This window comes from Juglans regia, chromosome 4, assembly GCF_001411555.2.
Source record: "Juglans regia cultivar Chandler chromosome 4, Walnut 2.0, whole genome shotgun sequence".
Classification (NCBI taxonomy): domain Eukaryota; kingdom Viridiplantae; phylum Streptophyta; class Magnoliopsida; order Fagales; family Juglandaceae; genus Juglans; species Juglans regia.
Window position 1 is genome coordinate 15,344,965 of NC_049904.1, and position 14,580 is coordinate 15,359,544.

At 36.3% G+C, this 14,580-nt stretch overlaps 1 protein-coding gene across 1 annotated transcript; it reads left to right on the top strand.

The window, feature by feature from the left end:
- The first annotated feature begins 2,066 nt into the window (after positions 1-2,066).
- Positions 2,067-8,132, top strand: LOC108983465 (receptor-like serine/threonine-protein kinase SD1-8). Its single transcript, XM_018955100.1, has 7 exons — positions 2,067-3,520; positions 6,257-6,427; positions 6,527-6,717; positions 6,802-7,012; positions 7,098-7,335; positions 7,433-7,583; positions 7,674-8,132. The coding sequence occupies exons 1-7, from the start codon at positions 2,239-2,241 to the stop codon at positions 7,980-7,982; spliced, it is 2,553 nt and encodes an 850-aa protein (XP_018810645.1). The 5' UTR covers positions 2,067-2,238; the 3' UTR covers positions 7,983-8,132.
- Positions 8,133-14,580: the final 6,448 nt, after the last annotated feature.

Sequence of the window (14,580 nt, forward strand, 5' to 3'; positions counted from 1 at the left end):
GGTGTCAAGTGTCTAATACTATTCACTATATGTAGCTAAAATCTTACCAAGTGTCCAAATAAAACTCCTCCAACCTAATTTGGACATTTCACACTGTGATTTTGAAAACACTGCACTGGGTGCGCTTCTCGAGGTTACTATTCACTCCAAAAAAAATACATAATAAATTTAGTATTAAAAAATTCTAAATATTCATATTAACCTATAGTGAAAATGGTTAAAATGGTTTACCCAAATTCAACCCCGAAGTGCCCCTAAAAATAAATTTCACAATTTTCAACAGACATTTCATCCGAAATTATGAAAATATATTGCGTCATAAAATCCTAAATAATCCATTGAGTCTAATGGTGCAAACCATAATACATTCTAACACATCTAACTATCTCAAATAATTAAACTCATAAATCTAGCATCATAGTAAGTGATAACACTGATTATGATGATAGACTAAAACCTAAACGATTGGTCGATTCGTAAAAACTTATGGGTTTTTCACGAGATTCCTAAAGTCAATAGAAATTCCACTTATGGGCTGTTACAGTAACTGCCACGCGCGGGTTACTTTCGGGAATAAGTCGATGGACTCAACAACTATCTGATATGGACCTAGGAGGTCAACGAGCTCCCTGACAACTTAGCGCATGTTACAATAAACAAACTTTAACATCAAAACCAAATTGCGAAAGTCCGTAGAATATGAAAATGGACAAATTCTTACAAACATCAGTATACTCGATTATCAAGCAAACGTTCTTACAAACAAACTTCCTAGATGCCCATCCTCGAAGTCCCTTAATAGAAATTTCGCGGATTCTCCTCAAGGACCACTCATGAGGATCTCCATTTCATTACACAACAACAGAAAACTAGGGACAAATTCCCATAATTTTTCTACAATTTTTCAGACTAACTCTATCATGGCTTGACTTGAAGATTTTCAAGGCTTTCTTATTGAGCAAATTGCCCTTAAAAATCATAGGCATCTCTTATGGATAAAGTTGATTGGGTCAAGCCCATTGAAAACATATTACTAATAACAAGGGAAGAAATAAATCCAAGAGATAAGATAATGAAGGGATAAGCCAAAAGAGATTGACTCAGATACAAAAAGGTGAAAGTGAAATAAGGCAAGTAGGATATAATTACTCCAAATACGAAAATGGACCTCTATAAAAGGAGGAGGTCTCTACAAATTTATAGACTCTCAATGACTTGTCTACGTACAACCTCCACCACTCACAGTGATTCTGAATGATCTTCTCTCATGGATGGCATCATCTTACCTCCTAAAATTCTAAATTACTCCATTGTATTGAAAGATATGTGTGGGCATGAAAGATTGTAAAATTACCTATTATAGTGGATTTTACCCTCAAACAATCCGTGGACATAGACCTTATGTCGAACCACGTAAGTCTCTGTATCTCAATTTATTTGTCTTTTATTTACTTGTTTACTATTTATTTTTATGGATGAATGTCTAGAGTACCATATTGACTACCAAATCTTTATTGTGGGCTAGGGTGATTATTTTCTCCATTCCAGCTTATTGTGCGAATATATGCATTAACAAGTACAATAATAAAAAAAGAGGAGTGGAGGAGAGGACGGACTCCTCTAAAGAAAGAGAGAGATAGAGGGAGAGATGTTTTTTCCTTGGGCCTGTATTTGACAACAATAATATGGGACAAGAATCATGATCTTGCTTATATACTCCTCTAAATATTTAGTTCGAATCCTTAGGCATAAATAATTTATAAAATTACATCCTACCTATAAAGAAAGGTACGTGGTTGTTTATTTTATGCGTGTAATGGGAGGATGTTACCAAAATTTGAATTTTTCACGGATGAGAAAACATGTTGCTTTACCACAGTCTTCGTAGTTCTTCATAAAAAATAAAAATAAGATCAAATCAATATTCTAATTTGGAATCTTTCTGAGTCAGTGTGAACTGTGGACTAAAACCTCATAATTAATTTGCAAGCCCAATTAATTTTTGGAGCCCATGATACAGACAAAAATCTTTTAATTTTCGCCGTCTACTCCGAAAATTCTTATTCAAAGAAGACACAAGGAGGACCAAGAAAATAAACGGCCAAGGTCATCATGCTCCGCTTTCCTCTCTACTTATCAAAGAAAACCAGATGGCTTCAACAACATAGAAGAACACGAAATCCCCCCAAAAATCAAACGCTTTCAGTTTCAGAGAGAAGAGAACCCTCCGAGTGAACTATGAAAGATATCGCTAAGCTCCATTATTTTACCATTTTATGCCTCACTTTCTTCCCCAAACTGGCCATCTCTCTCACTCTGGGCTCCCTGACTGCAACTCAATCACTCACAAATGAACAGACCCTTGTCTCCCCCGGCCAGGTTTTTGAGCTGGGATTCTTCGATCCAGGCAACTCAAAGTGGTACCTTGGAATATGGTACAAGAAAATCCCTGGTAAAACAGTTGTTTGGGTTGCAAACAAAGACAGCCCACTTTCAAACTCATCCTCCGGCACCTTCAAGATCGGTGACCGTGGAAACATCGTCGTCGTCGACGAAGTTGGGACCATACTTTGGTCGTCCAAGCAAACCCAGGAAGCCGTTGATCCAGTTGTACAGCTTTTAGATTCAGGAAATCTTGTGGTCCGAGAAACCAGCGAAAAGGACCCCGAAAAGCATCTATGGCAGAGCTTCGATTATCCTACGGACACTCTGTTACCGGATATGAAGATGGGGTCCAACTTCGACTCTGGTTTCGAATGGAACCTGACTTCTTGGAAGAGCTCGGAGGACCCTTCAACGGGAGACTACTCATTCAAGTTAGATGTCCACGGATTCCCGGAAATTTTCTTGCTCAACAACCAAGAACCAAAGTACCGAAGCGGGCCTTGGAACGGCATGAGGTTCAGTGGGGTACCGGAAATGGCGCCTTTGAACGGTCTCAAATTCAGCTTTGTCATGGATGAACACGAGGTAACTTACTCATTTTCCATAACAAATGCGTCTCTAATTTCTCGGTTGATTATGAATTCAACCGGTCATCTTGAACGATATACGTGGATCGAGAGCAGCCAGGAGTGGAATTCATATTGGTATGCCCCCAAAGATCAATGCGATAACTACAAAGAGTGCGGCCCATATGGCATCTGCGACACGAACGCGTCGCCTGTCTGCAGATGCATGAAAGGGTTTTCTCCCAAGAACTTGCAGGCCTGGAATCTGAGAGATGGGTCTGGTGGGTGTGTGAGAAACACGACATTGGGTTGTCGGAGTGACCGATTCTTGCCGTTGAAAAACATGAAACTACCGGAGACAACGACAGCTTTTGTGGACAAGACCATGAGTATCGAGGATTGTAAAGAAATGTGCCTCAACAATTGTTCCTGCACTGCTTATGCCAACTACATGATCAACGATGGAGGAATTGGGTGTGTGACATGGACCAGTGAGCTCGTAGACATGAGAGCCTATACAGAGGGCAGTGGCCAAGATCTATACGTTCGATTGGCAGCATCAGAAATTGGTATGTTCGTATCTGCCTTTGTTCCTAATCTTATTCTTACTCTTATGTGTTATATTTTCTGTCCTATGCCTCAATTTAATTTCGTTTAATTCTGAGTTTGATGCTGCACCTGTTCTTCTATTAAACCTTTTAGATTATTATTCAATATGGGCATATTGTACCAATTAAGTTTTCCTCAAATTGTTAAAATTTCATATCGAAATTTTTAGTTTTAGATGTAAGTTTAAAATATTATTTTTTAATATAATTATTATTTTAAAATTTTAAAAAATAAAATTATTTATTATATTTTGTTTAATAATTTAAAAAAATATAATAATTAAATAAAATAAAATAAAAATTTAATATCTCGTCTCACTTGTTAAACTTATTTACGTATAAATTTTTTAAAATAATATTAAATATTTAATGAAAAAACATTCTTTATATTCTCATGCGGATTGAAACATAAGGCAGGGAGATTTGAAAGGACAGTAATAAAAGTAGAATTTATGATTGATAACAACCGGAGAGAGCTGGCATAAAATTTATAGCAAGAATTTATTTTGTATTCAGCCAATATGCTTTTAAAGCTACTAGCCGTGTAGCCGTCCGTTTCGATCAGAAACCAAACTTACCATTTTGGGGGACCTAGATCCAATTTATAGTCTAGCTAGACCGGACAGGTCATACAAAGCAATGTTTCACGTTCACCCCCATCATCAACACGAGTTCTGCTAAAGTCACATCACATGCATGTTATGCACAAGGAGTCCTAATATTCATTTAATTTGAATTACTAAATCTTAGGAATTTTTTTTATTATTATTTTCTAAAAAGTAAGTCTCAATTTATATAAAAAAATTAATTTTCTATAATGATCTCTACTTTTTTTTAAAAGGTGTATGTGCACTTTTTTTTTTTCTCAATAAAAAGTGAGGTGGGAGTGACCAGCGTAGCTATCCTCTATGAATATGATCATAGGTATATACGCATTTATATATTCAAAATTATATCTAACATCATTCCTTATGAATTTCAAACACGATTTGAAATTCGAGACATGCTTTGTTTATGGATATCTAGTTTCTACCGGTGATTAAGGTGCGTGTGCTTGATAGATGGCATATAATGGCTGTTTCCCCTCAAGCTAAAAGATAAATTTTACTTTCCCCCTTGATTGGTTGGGTAATACAAATAAAGTTTGATAAAGTGTTTCTTTAATTCTATTTTGGTGGACACAACAAAAAAGCAGATAGGTAGACCCACAGACAGAGTTACACAGATTACAACTACTACTACTTAGGGCCCCACTATTCATTAATGCTTTTGGCCCTTTGGGGTCCAAATCCTAACGCTCTTTGGGCCGTCCTTTTTGACTCTGGTGGCTGCTGTCTCTTAGCACCCACTACTTTTTTCCGTCATTTTTCAAATTATTAAATTTAAAAAAAAAAAATTCATCAATTATTATTTACCATTTTATATTTTACATCTTATAAAAAAAACTCATACACCCTATAAAAAATTATAGATATGGAGTGTGAGAATGAATAGTAATTGATATATAGTAAATCCCTTAAATTTAATATATTACACGATTTAACTATCAAAAAAATTAAATTTTGTATTCTCATTTTCTCATTCAATTCTGAGCATTAAAGTATATGAAAAATAGTTGATGTTAGACACAATATGTCAAGGGTTTGGAAATTTGAGGGTGTAAAGTTTCCATTTTGTGTTTTTGTTGAAGAAAAATTATTCTCATCAGTCACTATTCACCACCCCACACTCCACACCTTATGAAAAACACTTTCACACCCTATGACAAATAAATAAATAAATTTTCACGTCATGTGTGTGGTGTGTGATGTGAACCGTTGCTAATTTGTAGCAAAACTCAAAAACGTTTGAAATTGTGAGTGATTTTTCTTTCCTTAGAAAGTTTTTATTGCAAAATATGCCCATGCTGCTGCTACACACCATCTTAGCTTACATCAATAATGCCCTACACTGTTTGTCCTGTGTATCAAAGTCTCTATATTTGTTTGTTGTTCACACTGTTTGTTTGTCCTTTTGGCCTTTTGCTTTCTTCTTCCTTGTCATTTCCAGGACCCAGAGTGGAAATGTTTTGGCTCATGGGCATAGTAATTGTCCCATGTCAAAGGAAAGAATTAGAATTTGACCCGATGATGTGATATGTCTTTGAAACTGTATGGCCCTTTTGCTAGTGAGTTAGGTATCTACTACTTTTGAAAGGTGTTTCTAAAGTCGCCTGATCGGACAATTTCTCAGGAATTCTTATCGTTTTGCATGGCTTCTGCCTTCTGTTCTCTTTAAAAATCATATTCTGAACCATGTATGCCTGTTCAATCGAAAGTGATGCTTCAAGTACTGGGTGTAGAGTTGTTTATTGGATTGTTTTCATAAAGTTCTTTGACTCTTCGAATGATTCTTCTACTTGAAAACTGTTATCCACCTTCTCATATCTTATGGTGTTGGGTGCAACTGGAATAATACAAGTTAACAAAGATTGTTCATTGTTTTGTTTAAAAAAAAAAACTAGCTTTAATGGTACTGTGAGATTTTCTGGTTGTAATTATGCATTGCTCTCTCTTAAGGCAGTGCTAATTATCTGCACATTTCTATACAAACTTGTGAAAACCCTTTAACGCTATGATGTGATGAAGAACGCATAAAAAAACAATAAGAAGCCTTTTTATACATTTGTTGTGACTCACACAAAACTGTTTGTTTCAGCTTATAGCGGAAGTGCAGACTCTGGAAATGGCTCTGACAAGACAAAAGAAATAATCATGGTAATAGGCATTACGGTCGGCATTGTTTTACTGTCAGGATTGACAGTCTTCTTTGTGTGGAAGAGGAAGGGATTGCAAATGATATGGAAAGAAAAAACAGAGCGAAGAAAAGGTATAGAAATCTATAGTTTGTAATCTTTTGTGAGCAAAATGAGAGTGAAATGAAGTCACTACCTTTTCTTTAATGTTCTTCTTACATTCTCTAAACCAGGTCCTCGTGAAAGAAGCCAGGATTTGTTGTTAAATGAAGTTGTCATTTCAAGTAAGAAGGAGTACTCGGGTGAGAGCAACATAGATGATCTAGAATTGCCATTGTTTGATTTTAGTACTTTAGCAATAGCGACAAACGATTTTTCTGATGAAAATAAACTGGGACAAGGCGGTTTTGGCTCTGTTTACAAGGTAATTTATTCGTCCTTCCCCTGGATTGAAATCACAAAGGCTCTCAGAATTTAATGTTGACACTAGTTTGTGTGGGATTGTCAGGGTAGGTTGGTAGAAGATCAAGAAATAGCGGTAAAGAGGCTCTCAAAAAGCTCTGGACAAGGGGTTGAAGAATTCAAAAATGAGGTTAGATTGATTGCAAGGCTTCAGCACAGAAATCTTGTTAGATTGCTGGGTTGCTGCATTGAGATCGATGAAAAGGTGCTCATTTATGAGTACATGGAGAACAAAAGTCTGGATTATGTCTTATTCGGTAAGTCTCTGTTTGGCATTCTATGAATTTACCTTTGTTTGTGCTCTCTTTGTTTTACCTATTTGTAATACCCAATGGTTTCTAGATAAAGCAAAACGCTCTTTACTGGATTGGCCAAGGCGATTTAATATCATATGCGGGACTGCTCGAGGACTTCTTTATCTTCATCAAGATTCTAGGTTTAGAATTATCCACAGGGATCTCAAGGCAAGTAACATTTTACTAGATGGAGAAATGAACCCAAAAATATCAGACTTTGGCATGGCCAGAATTTTTGGCAAGGATCAGACAGAAGCTAACACAAGGAGAGTTGTTGGAACATAGTGAGTACCATAACAAGATCTCTCTAGCCTTTCTTGGACCAAACTCCAATTTCTTCACAATTCTCACATCATTCCTATAAATATATATTTTGTGCAGTGGCTATATGTCTCCAGAGTACGCAATGGATGGACATTTTTCTGTGAAATCTGATGTTTTTAGCTTTGGAGTTCTAGTGTTGGAGATTATAAGTGGAAAAAAGAACCGAGGCTTTTATTATGCAAACAATGAACTAAACCTTCTTGGACATGTAAGTGAAGAGAACATTGCTTCAATGTAAATCACATATCTTTCACCTAACTGTATCACTAGCCAAAAATTTAAAATCACATTGCTGCAGGCATGGAAGCATTGGAGAGGAGGAAATGGTTTGGAGCTGATTGATCAATCCTTGGGTGATCTATACTCCCCATCTGAAGTGATGAGATGCATACAGGTCGGTCTGCTGTGTGTCCAGGAGCGGGCTGAAGACAGGCCTACCATGTCATCTGTGGTGTTGATGTTGAGCAGTGAAACTGCGACATTGCCCCAGCCGAAACAGCCTGGCTTCTGCCTAGGAAGGAATCCTGTTGAAACTACTTCTTCGTCTAGTAAACAAGAATCATGCACTGTGAACAATGTCACAGTTACAATGCTAGACGCTAGGTAGTCAAAGCTAAGGCTCCATCTAGGATGTCTCTATATTTTTGAACCTCTTGTAAGGTATAACCCTGTTAATCCATATCAGTGAATACACCTTACATCAATTTCTCTTGAAGTTCATTCCACAAAATTGTAATAGAAAAATCAAGTTCACATACATTCAGTACGTACTCACAATCTCTTGAAGGTGGTGTTTCGGTATATGCAAGCAAAAGCAAAACTTTTGTAACGCCCGAAACCCGGTTGGCCTGGAGAATTACTACCTGTCACTTAAGAACATGTTTCTCAACACAACTAAAATAAAACTCCAAAACTTTATTAGCAAAACTCAATCTCAAGTACTCTAAGGGTAGGTTTGGGAAGTGAAATGAGAATTTTGTGTTTTGTTTTGAAGTTTAAAATATTAAGTTTTAATATTATTATTGTTTTGGGATTTGAAAAATGTGTATTGGAATTTAAAAAAATTGAATTGTTTATTATATTTTGTATGGGGATTTGAAAAATGTGTAATGATGAAATGAGATGAGATGAGAATTTTATATTTTGGTTGATGTCCCAAACCTGCCCTAAATAACCACATTGAAACTCAATAAAGTCATTACTGCAGCAAAATAAACTAAGGAGTCCAAAATCTCTCGGAAGTCATAAAAAATCAAACTAATAACTTCAAAAGTCTCACTAAACCCAAGTCCTATATATAATTAAATCTAAAAGACATTAAAACTAAATGACATCAGAATTCATTCTTCTAACATCCTCTCACAGCTTAATCATGCTCACCAATCTAATCCAGGTCCTCAGTTGGACTCTCCATATTATCTGAAAAATATTATGAAGATAGGGGGTGAGTTATCAACAACTCAGTAAGCAGAGGGCATATGCTAGCGTGCAAATATGAGCATTTACAAAGTATAGCATGCAGAACAAAACATTTTCTAGAGTTATCATGCAGAGCAGAATATATTTTCAAAAGTAACAGAGCGATGGTTTTAAGACACGTAAAACCCATAATACTTTGGCATAACATAAACTGAGTATCATCATCAGATCAAAACAGAGCATCAAATAGAGCAGATACCATACTTCACCCCCGTGGTAGGGTTGTGCTAACCCCGGTGGCCAAACTAGGCAGAGACAGAGGTGAAATCTTTTCTTTATTCTTCACGGAGCCCCGAGTGTGCACACAGGAAAGACCACAACAAAACCACTTTATTTCCAAAGTGGGTGCACTCAGAGACAGAGAAATTGGTACCAACCCAAACAGAGCAGAGCATAACAGAGCAGAGCAGAGACAGAGTCAGATACAAGTACTAGTACCAATGTTTTGAATACCGTACCGGACGTCGTACCGGTCAAGGCACTGGAACGAAATATTTCGATACCGGTACCGTTTCGGGATAGCGTTTCGGGATAACATTTCGGGATAATCGATATATAAATAAATTATATATATAAATATATATATATAAATTATATTCTAAAATAATAGTCTATATATAAATAAATTATATATAAATACATATATATAAAAATTATAAATAATCTAGTCTGAATTAGAGGTTAAAAAATAAGTTTGTAGTTTGAAAAAATGAAAAAAAAAAAACACCCAGGCCGAAATATCGGCCGGTACCGGCCGAAATATAGGCCGGTACAGGCCGAAATTTAGTCCGGTATGGCTGGTACCGGCCGGTACGGCCGATATTTTAGCCGGTACGGGACAGATATAGTACCTGTACCGGCCGGACGGCCGAAACGAAAAATTTCGACCGTACCGGCCGGTACGGTACGAAATTTAAAACACTGACTAGTACACCATGCCAAAGGTTTTCAGATATTATATCAAAATAATACAGAGTACCAAAACAGAATCAGACAGTTTACACACACTGACCACAAAAGCCAGAACATCTTTCTAAATAAATACACAATTTTTCATATTCTCAATATCGCTTACTTTTTCAGATTTCAGAAAAACACATGATAGAATTTAGCTCATATCTACACAATGTATGTCAAAACATAATTTTCTTTTTTCACACAGATTTCATGAATAATGCAGATAAGTGACCGAGGTTGATCTTTATTTTCACAAGTTCCTATCATATCACAAAATATGCAAATTTTCATAAAATCAACCTCAATCTTATTAACTTGTATAAAACCTAGAATGGGAACTCCGCTTACATGGATAACTTAGCTTTTCAGAATTTTCCTCAAAAATGTCGAGTCGAAAATAAATCTTCACCTATAAAAATAATCACATAATTTCCGTAAGTTTTCAATCAATCACGGATTTCGATATTTAATCCTAAACTTCTAAAATAACCTATTTTAATATCTCAAAACTTAAAACCCTCATAATCCCAAAATGTATCATCACTTCCTAAAAATCTCCAATATTCACCATGACCAACGTCACACTCAAAACACCAATATTTAAACCCGAAACAGCCAACAAATTTCATAGCATAAACCAATCTCACACAAACAATTCCATCATCCAATCCAACTAACCCCCTTACTTCTCGGACTCAGTCCGGCACAACCAACAAATTCACAGTAAATATGAATTAGCGCATAAATACATTTAAATCTCAATAGTTCTTTGGGAAAAATACTTACAATGCTATAATATAATTTTTGAAGATTACGGAGGTGCTAGAAGCGGCAATGCAGCAACGAAACAGTGCCAAATGCACTGTGGCCGTGGGTCTCAAAAATTAACTTTTGAACGAGTGTAAACAAAGACCCAAGATTGATAGGATAGGGCTTAGGGATGTCGGTGAAGCTAGTGGTAGTGGTGGTTGGCCGTGGGTGGCGGCGCAATAGGCGGTTGAAGTGCAAAAACACCTAAAACGAAAATAGAGTTGGAAGTGCTTCACCGGTGACAGATTGGAGGAGGGGTTGGGTCCAATGGGTTGTTAGGAGGTCGATGATGATGTGGTGAGAAAATGGTGGCCGGAGGTGGCGCGACGGCAGCGCAATGAATGTCACGGCTTGGTGTGGTGCGTGGGGGCTAACGGCGGCGCGAGGAGGGATGAAATTACAGGGAGGTGGTTGCCGGTCGAAGGGGAGGTGAGAGGGAGGGGCAGTGTCGGTCACCGCCGGCGCATGGCGGTAGGCTAGGGGAGAAGAGAAACAGACGAAGAGAGGGAGGGTGGGTTGCGGCGCGCGGGAAGCAGGGGAAGAAAAAGAAAAAGAAAGAAAGGAAAAGAAGAAAAGAATAAAAAGAAAAGAGGAAAGAGAAAATGTAAGGAAAGAAATGAGGTCCAATCTTCATATCTTAAGTCACAAAAATGATCCAACGGAAACGATTTTAAAATAGCAAGTAAAATAAAATAATTCAAACGTAATGATTAAAATGAAAATAAATAATTAAACCCAACAATAAGTTAATTTAATATGAAAAACAATTTAAATGTATTACAATAATCAATTATAAGAAAGCACTTCATAATAATTTTTACAAAATTAAAATCATAAAAATAAATCCTCTAAAAATCCAACTAATTTTAAAATAAGAAAATAAATTTTTAAATTAATAACAAATAATCTTTCAATTAAAAATACACTAAAATACGAGGTGTTACAACTTTCATATCCATGTCATGTTAGTCAAATGTTCCCTGCAGGACCGACCATTGTCAGCCCCAAAATTGAAATTTCAAACAATTTTCCATGATGCAATGACAGAGGATTACGATTTCAAGCCTTAAGAGCATTCTCATTGGATTAGCTAAAAGCTAAATCCAATAAGAATTTAGCTATTAGGTCAATAAATTGCTCACATTGAATTAGCTATATTCAATATTTGGCTATAGTAATATCCAAACTAATTTCTAAATTTGGAACACACTATTCATTCATCAATTTTTTTTTATATTATTTCTTTCTCTCTCCTTTTAATATCAATTATTTCTCTCTCCATTTTAAATGACAATTGAAAAAATATAATTAGAATACAATTACTAATTAATATATAATATTATGAATAGTAAAATATGATAAAATAAAATAAATTCATAATTAAAAAAATTAAAAAATTTTTAAAATTATTAATTACTCATTACTATATAATGAATAAATGGATAATTCAATTTAGAGATTTGATGTGAATAGTCAAAGTTAAATTTATCTTATATTATTTTATTATCATATAATGAAAAAATGACTATTCCAATGTAGAAACTTATATGAATGTAATAGCTAAATGCTAAATTCATCTTACATTCATAAAAAATATACTTTAACTTTAGCTAATCCAAAAAAAGTACTCTTTGGAAAAGACATCATAGAAAAGGGAAATGGTTCATATATCTCTCTTCCACTTAAGATCCTCGAATTCGCTCAAACGTTGACAAAAAAAAAAAAAAAAAGCACGAGGATCACTAAAAGGGTACGAGTGTTTTCTGCAGAATCGTGAACTTCTGGGACATCATGATCTTAAAGTTATCGTGGATAGTGCACGGCTTGTTCTAGTTTCCTCAGAACACCAAGTCAAACAAATGGTAGATAGAACCACGTAATCATGTATATTATAGTTATCATGTTCAATTCTTTTACCCAACTACCACCTCAGAAAAAGAAATAATTCAATCACCCTCTCAAATTCGTCGAGGATAATACTATCAAAGACCAAGTCCAACACGGTTAGTTCATTATCTTAGTTATTATTAGATAAAGACTTGGTTATAAAGTAGTTTACAATTATTATATTAGTTATCGTAGTTTTGCTATCTATTAATAAATAAGGCTACTGTTTTAGGTGTCATTTGGATGGTGAGATGGAACAATGTTTAGATAGTGAAACTGTTATTAAACACTGTTTATATTTTATTCAGCTTTAAACTTTTATTCCAACTCATCTCATCTCATCTCAACTATCTATCGGCACCTTAATATATTTTGCGTAGGTTTTAGTGGTTAGACTATAAGCAAACTATTGGAACGAGGTAGTGCTAACATGGACTAAATTAGGATTCTCTCAGGATTGGAGTGCGACCTAGGGTTTCATGCATGGTGAATCCCGCCACCCCGTCGTCTTCCTTGGTGGGTTTGGCCTTCGATTCGGATGGATCGTATCAGGGGAATAAGGCGGTGAAGAATTTGGGGTCTGGGATGGTTGTTGTGCCTGCTGCAGGAATTGTTATGCGGATATTGTGGTGAATAAGCCTCAACCTTTACCAGAGATAATCTCCCATATAGCGAACCACGGTTCAATGATGGTGAAATGTTTTTCCTTTTCTCTAAGGCAGAGATCAATAAATCGGCAGAACCTTTTTGACTCTCAGTTGTGCTGAAATCCTTTCGTCAAAGGCCTTCTCTGGACCATGTTAGAGGATTCATTAAAGATCGTTGGGGGCTGCACTCTATGCCAGTGGTGGGCCAGTTGAAGAACCCTCATAATTTTCTGGTTAGATTATCGAATGAGGATGATTTTGTGACTGTGATGGCGTGGGGAAATGTGGATATTGAAGGGGTTCCTTTCGCATCTTTCATTGGACTCCTGATTTCATTAAAGAAGAGGATTCTCCTTTGGTCTCTGTTTGGATCTCTTTGCCAGGATTACCTCCTAATTATTTTCATTCCTCTATTTTGAAGAGTATTGGAGGTGGATTTGGGCCTTTTTTGAAGTGAGATAATGCCATGAAATGTGTTACTAGACAAGAAGTGGCGAGAATCCTGAGTAGAAATGGATTTCTAAACCTCTTCATCATCATTTCTAGTTGGGTCCCCCAGGACTTGAGTCGAGTCATTATCAAGAAATTGTTTATGAATCGATTTCGGCATTTTGTGGATGGTGGCGGAAACAAGTTCACTTGGAATCAAAGTGTGAGCTTAAAGAAAAATCTATGGAGAAAGGTAAAGAGAAAGTAGTGCAAGAGGATGCTGGGAAGGGGATTTTAAAGGAGGTCTGGAAGGTGGTTGGGAAAAAAAAGATCTTGGTGTTGAGAATGATCTTGCTAAGGTGGAGGAGCGTAAATCTAGACAAGAGGCTATCCTGGCTGGAATTCGTGATCGTCAAGGAGGTGATATTCAGTGTTCAATGAAGGTTCTTTTTGCAAGTATGAATGGTGAAGTGTTTTCAAAAGAAGAATTACACCTTGCACTTGAGCAAGATTCTACTTTGCCTTTGCAGGACGATCCAGTTGAGATGGCTAGTGGTTTGGTTGGTGAAACTTCAGTGCATCGGGATGTCTCTCCTTTGCAGTCGAATAAGCCCAATGAAAGTTGGTTTGAGATGTCTGAGAAGGAAGCGACCATGGCAGATTTTGATGATCTTAATGATGGCTTTTTGTCGCCCAGAAGCTCTTTGATCTATCAGTGGAGGGTTCTCCTTGGTTCTTCTAGTGTTCTAGCTACTTTTGTGTATGCTAGTTGTTTCCAACAGTAATGTCGTCTTCTTTGGAGATATCTTTGTGATATATCAGTGGAGGGTTCTCCTTGGTTTCTTGGAGGAGATTTCAATATTTTTCGGGCAGTGAATGAAAAGCTCGGTGGTAGTTTTTGGTCTTCTTGTGCTATTATGGAGTTCAATAATTGTATTCAAGCTTGTGGTTTGTTGGAAATTCCTTCGTCGGGTCAGCATTTTTCATGGTGCAATG

Bases quoted from the DNA above. Each gene is read 5' to 3' on its own strand.
- LOC108983465 (XM_018955100.1), top strand. From the start codon at position 2,239: ATGAAAGATATCGCTAAGCTCCATTATTTTACCATTTTATGCCTCACT. The intron at 6,428-6,526 runs GTATAGAAATCT...TCTCTAAACCAG, and splicing joins AAAAACAGAGCGAAGAAAAG to GTCCTCGTGAAAGAAGCCAG. The intron at 7,013-7,097 runs GTAAGTCTCTGT...AATGGTTTCTAG, and splicing joins TCTGGATTATGTCTTATTCG to ATAAAGCAAAACGCTCTTTA.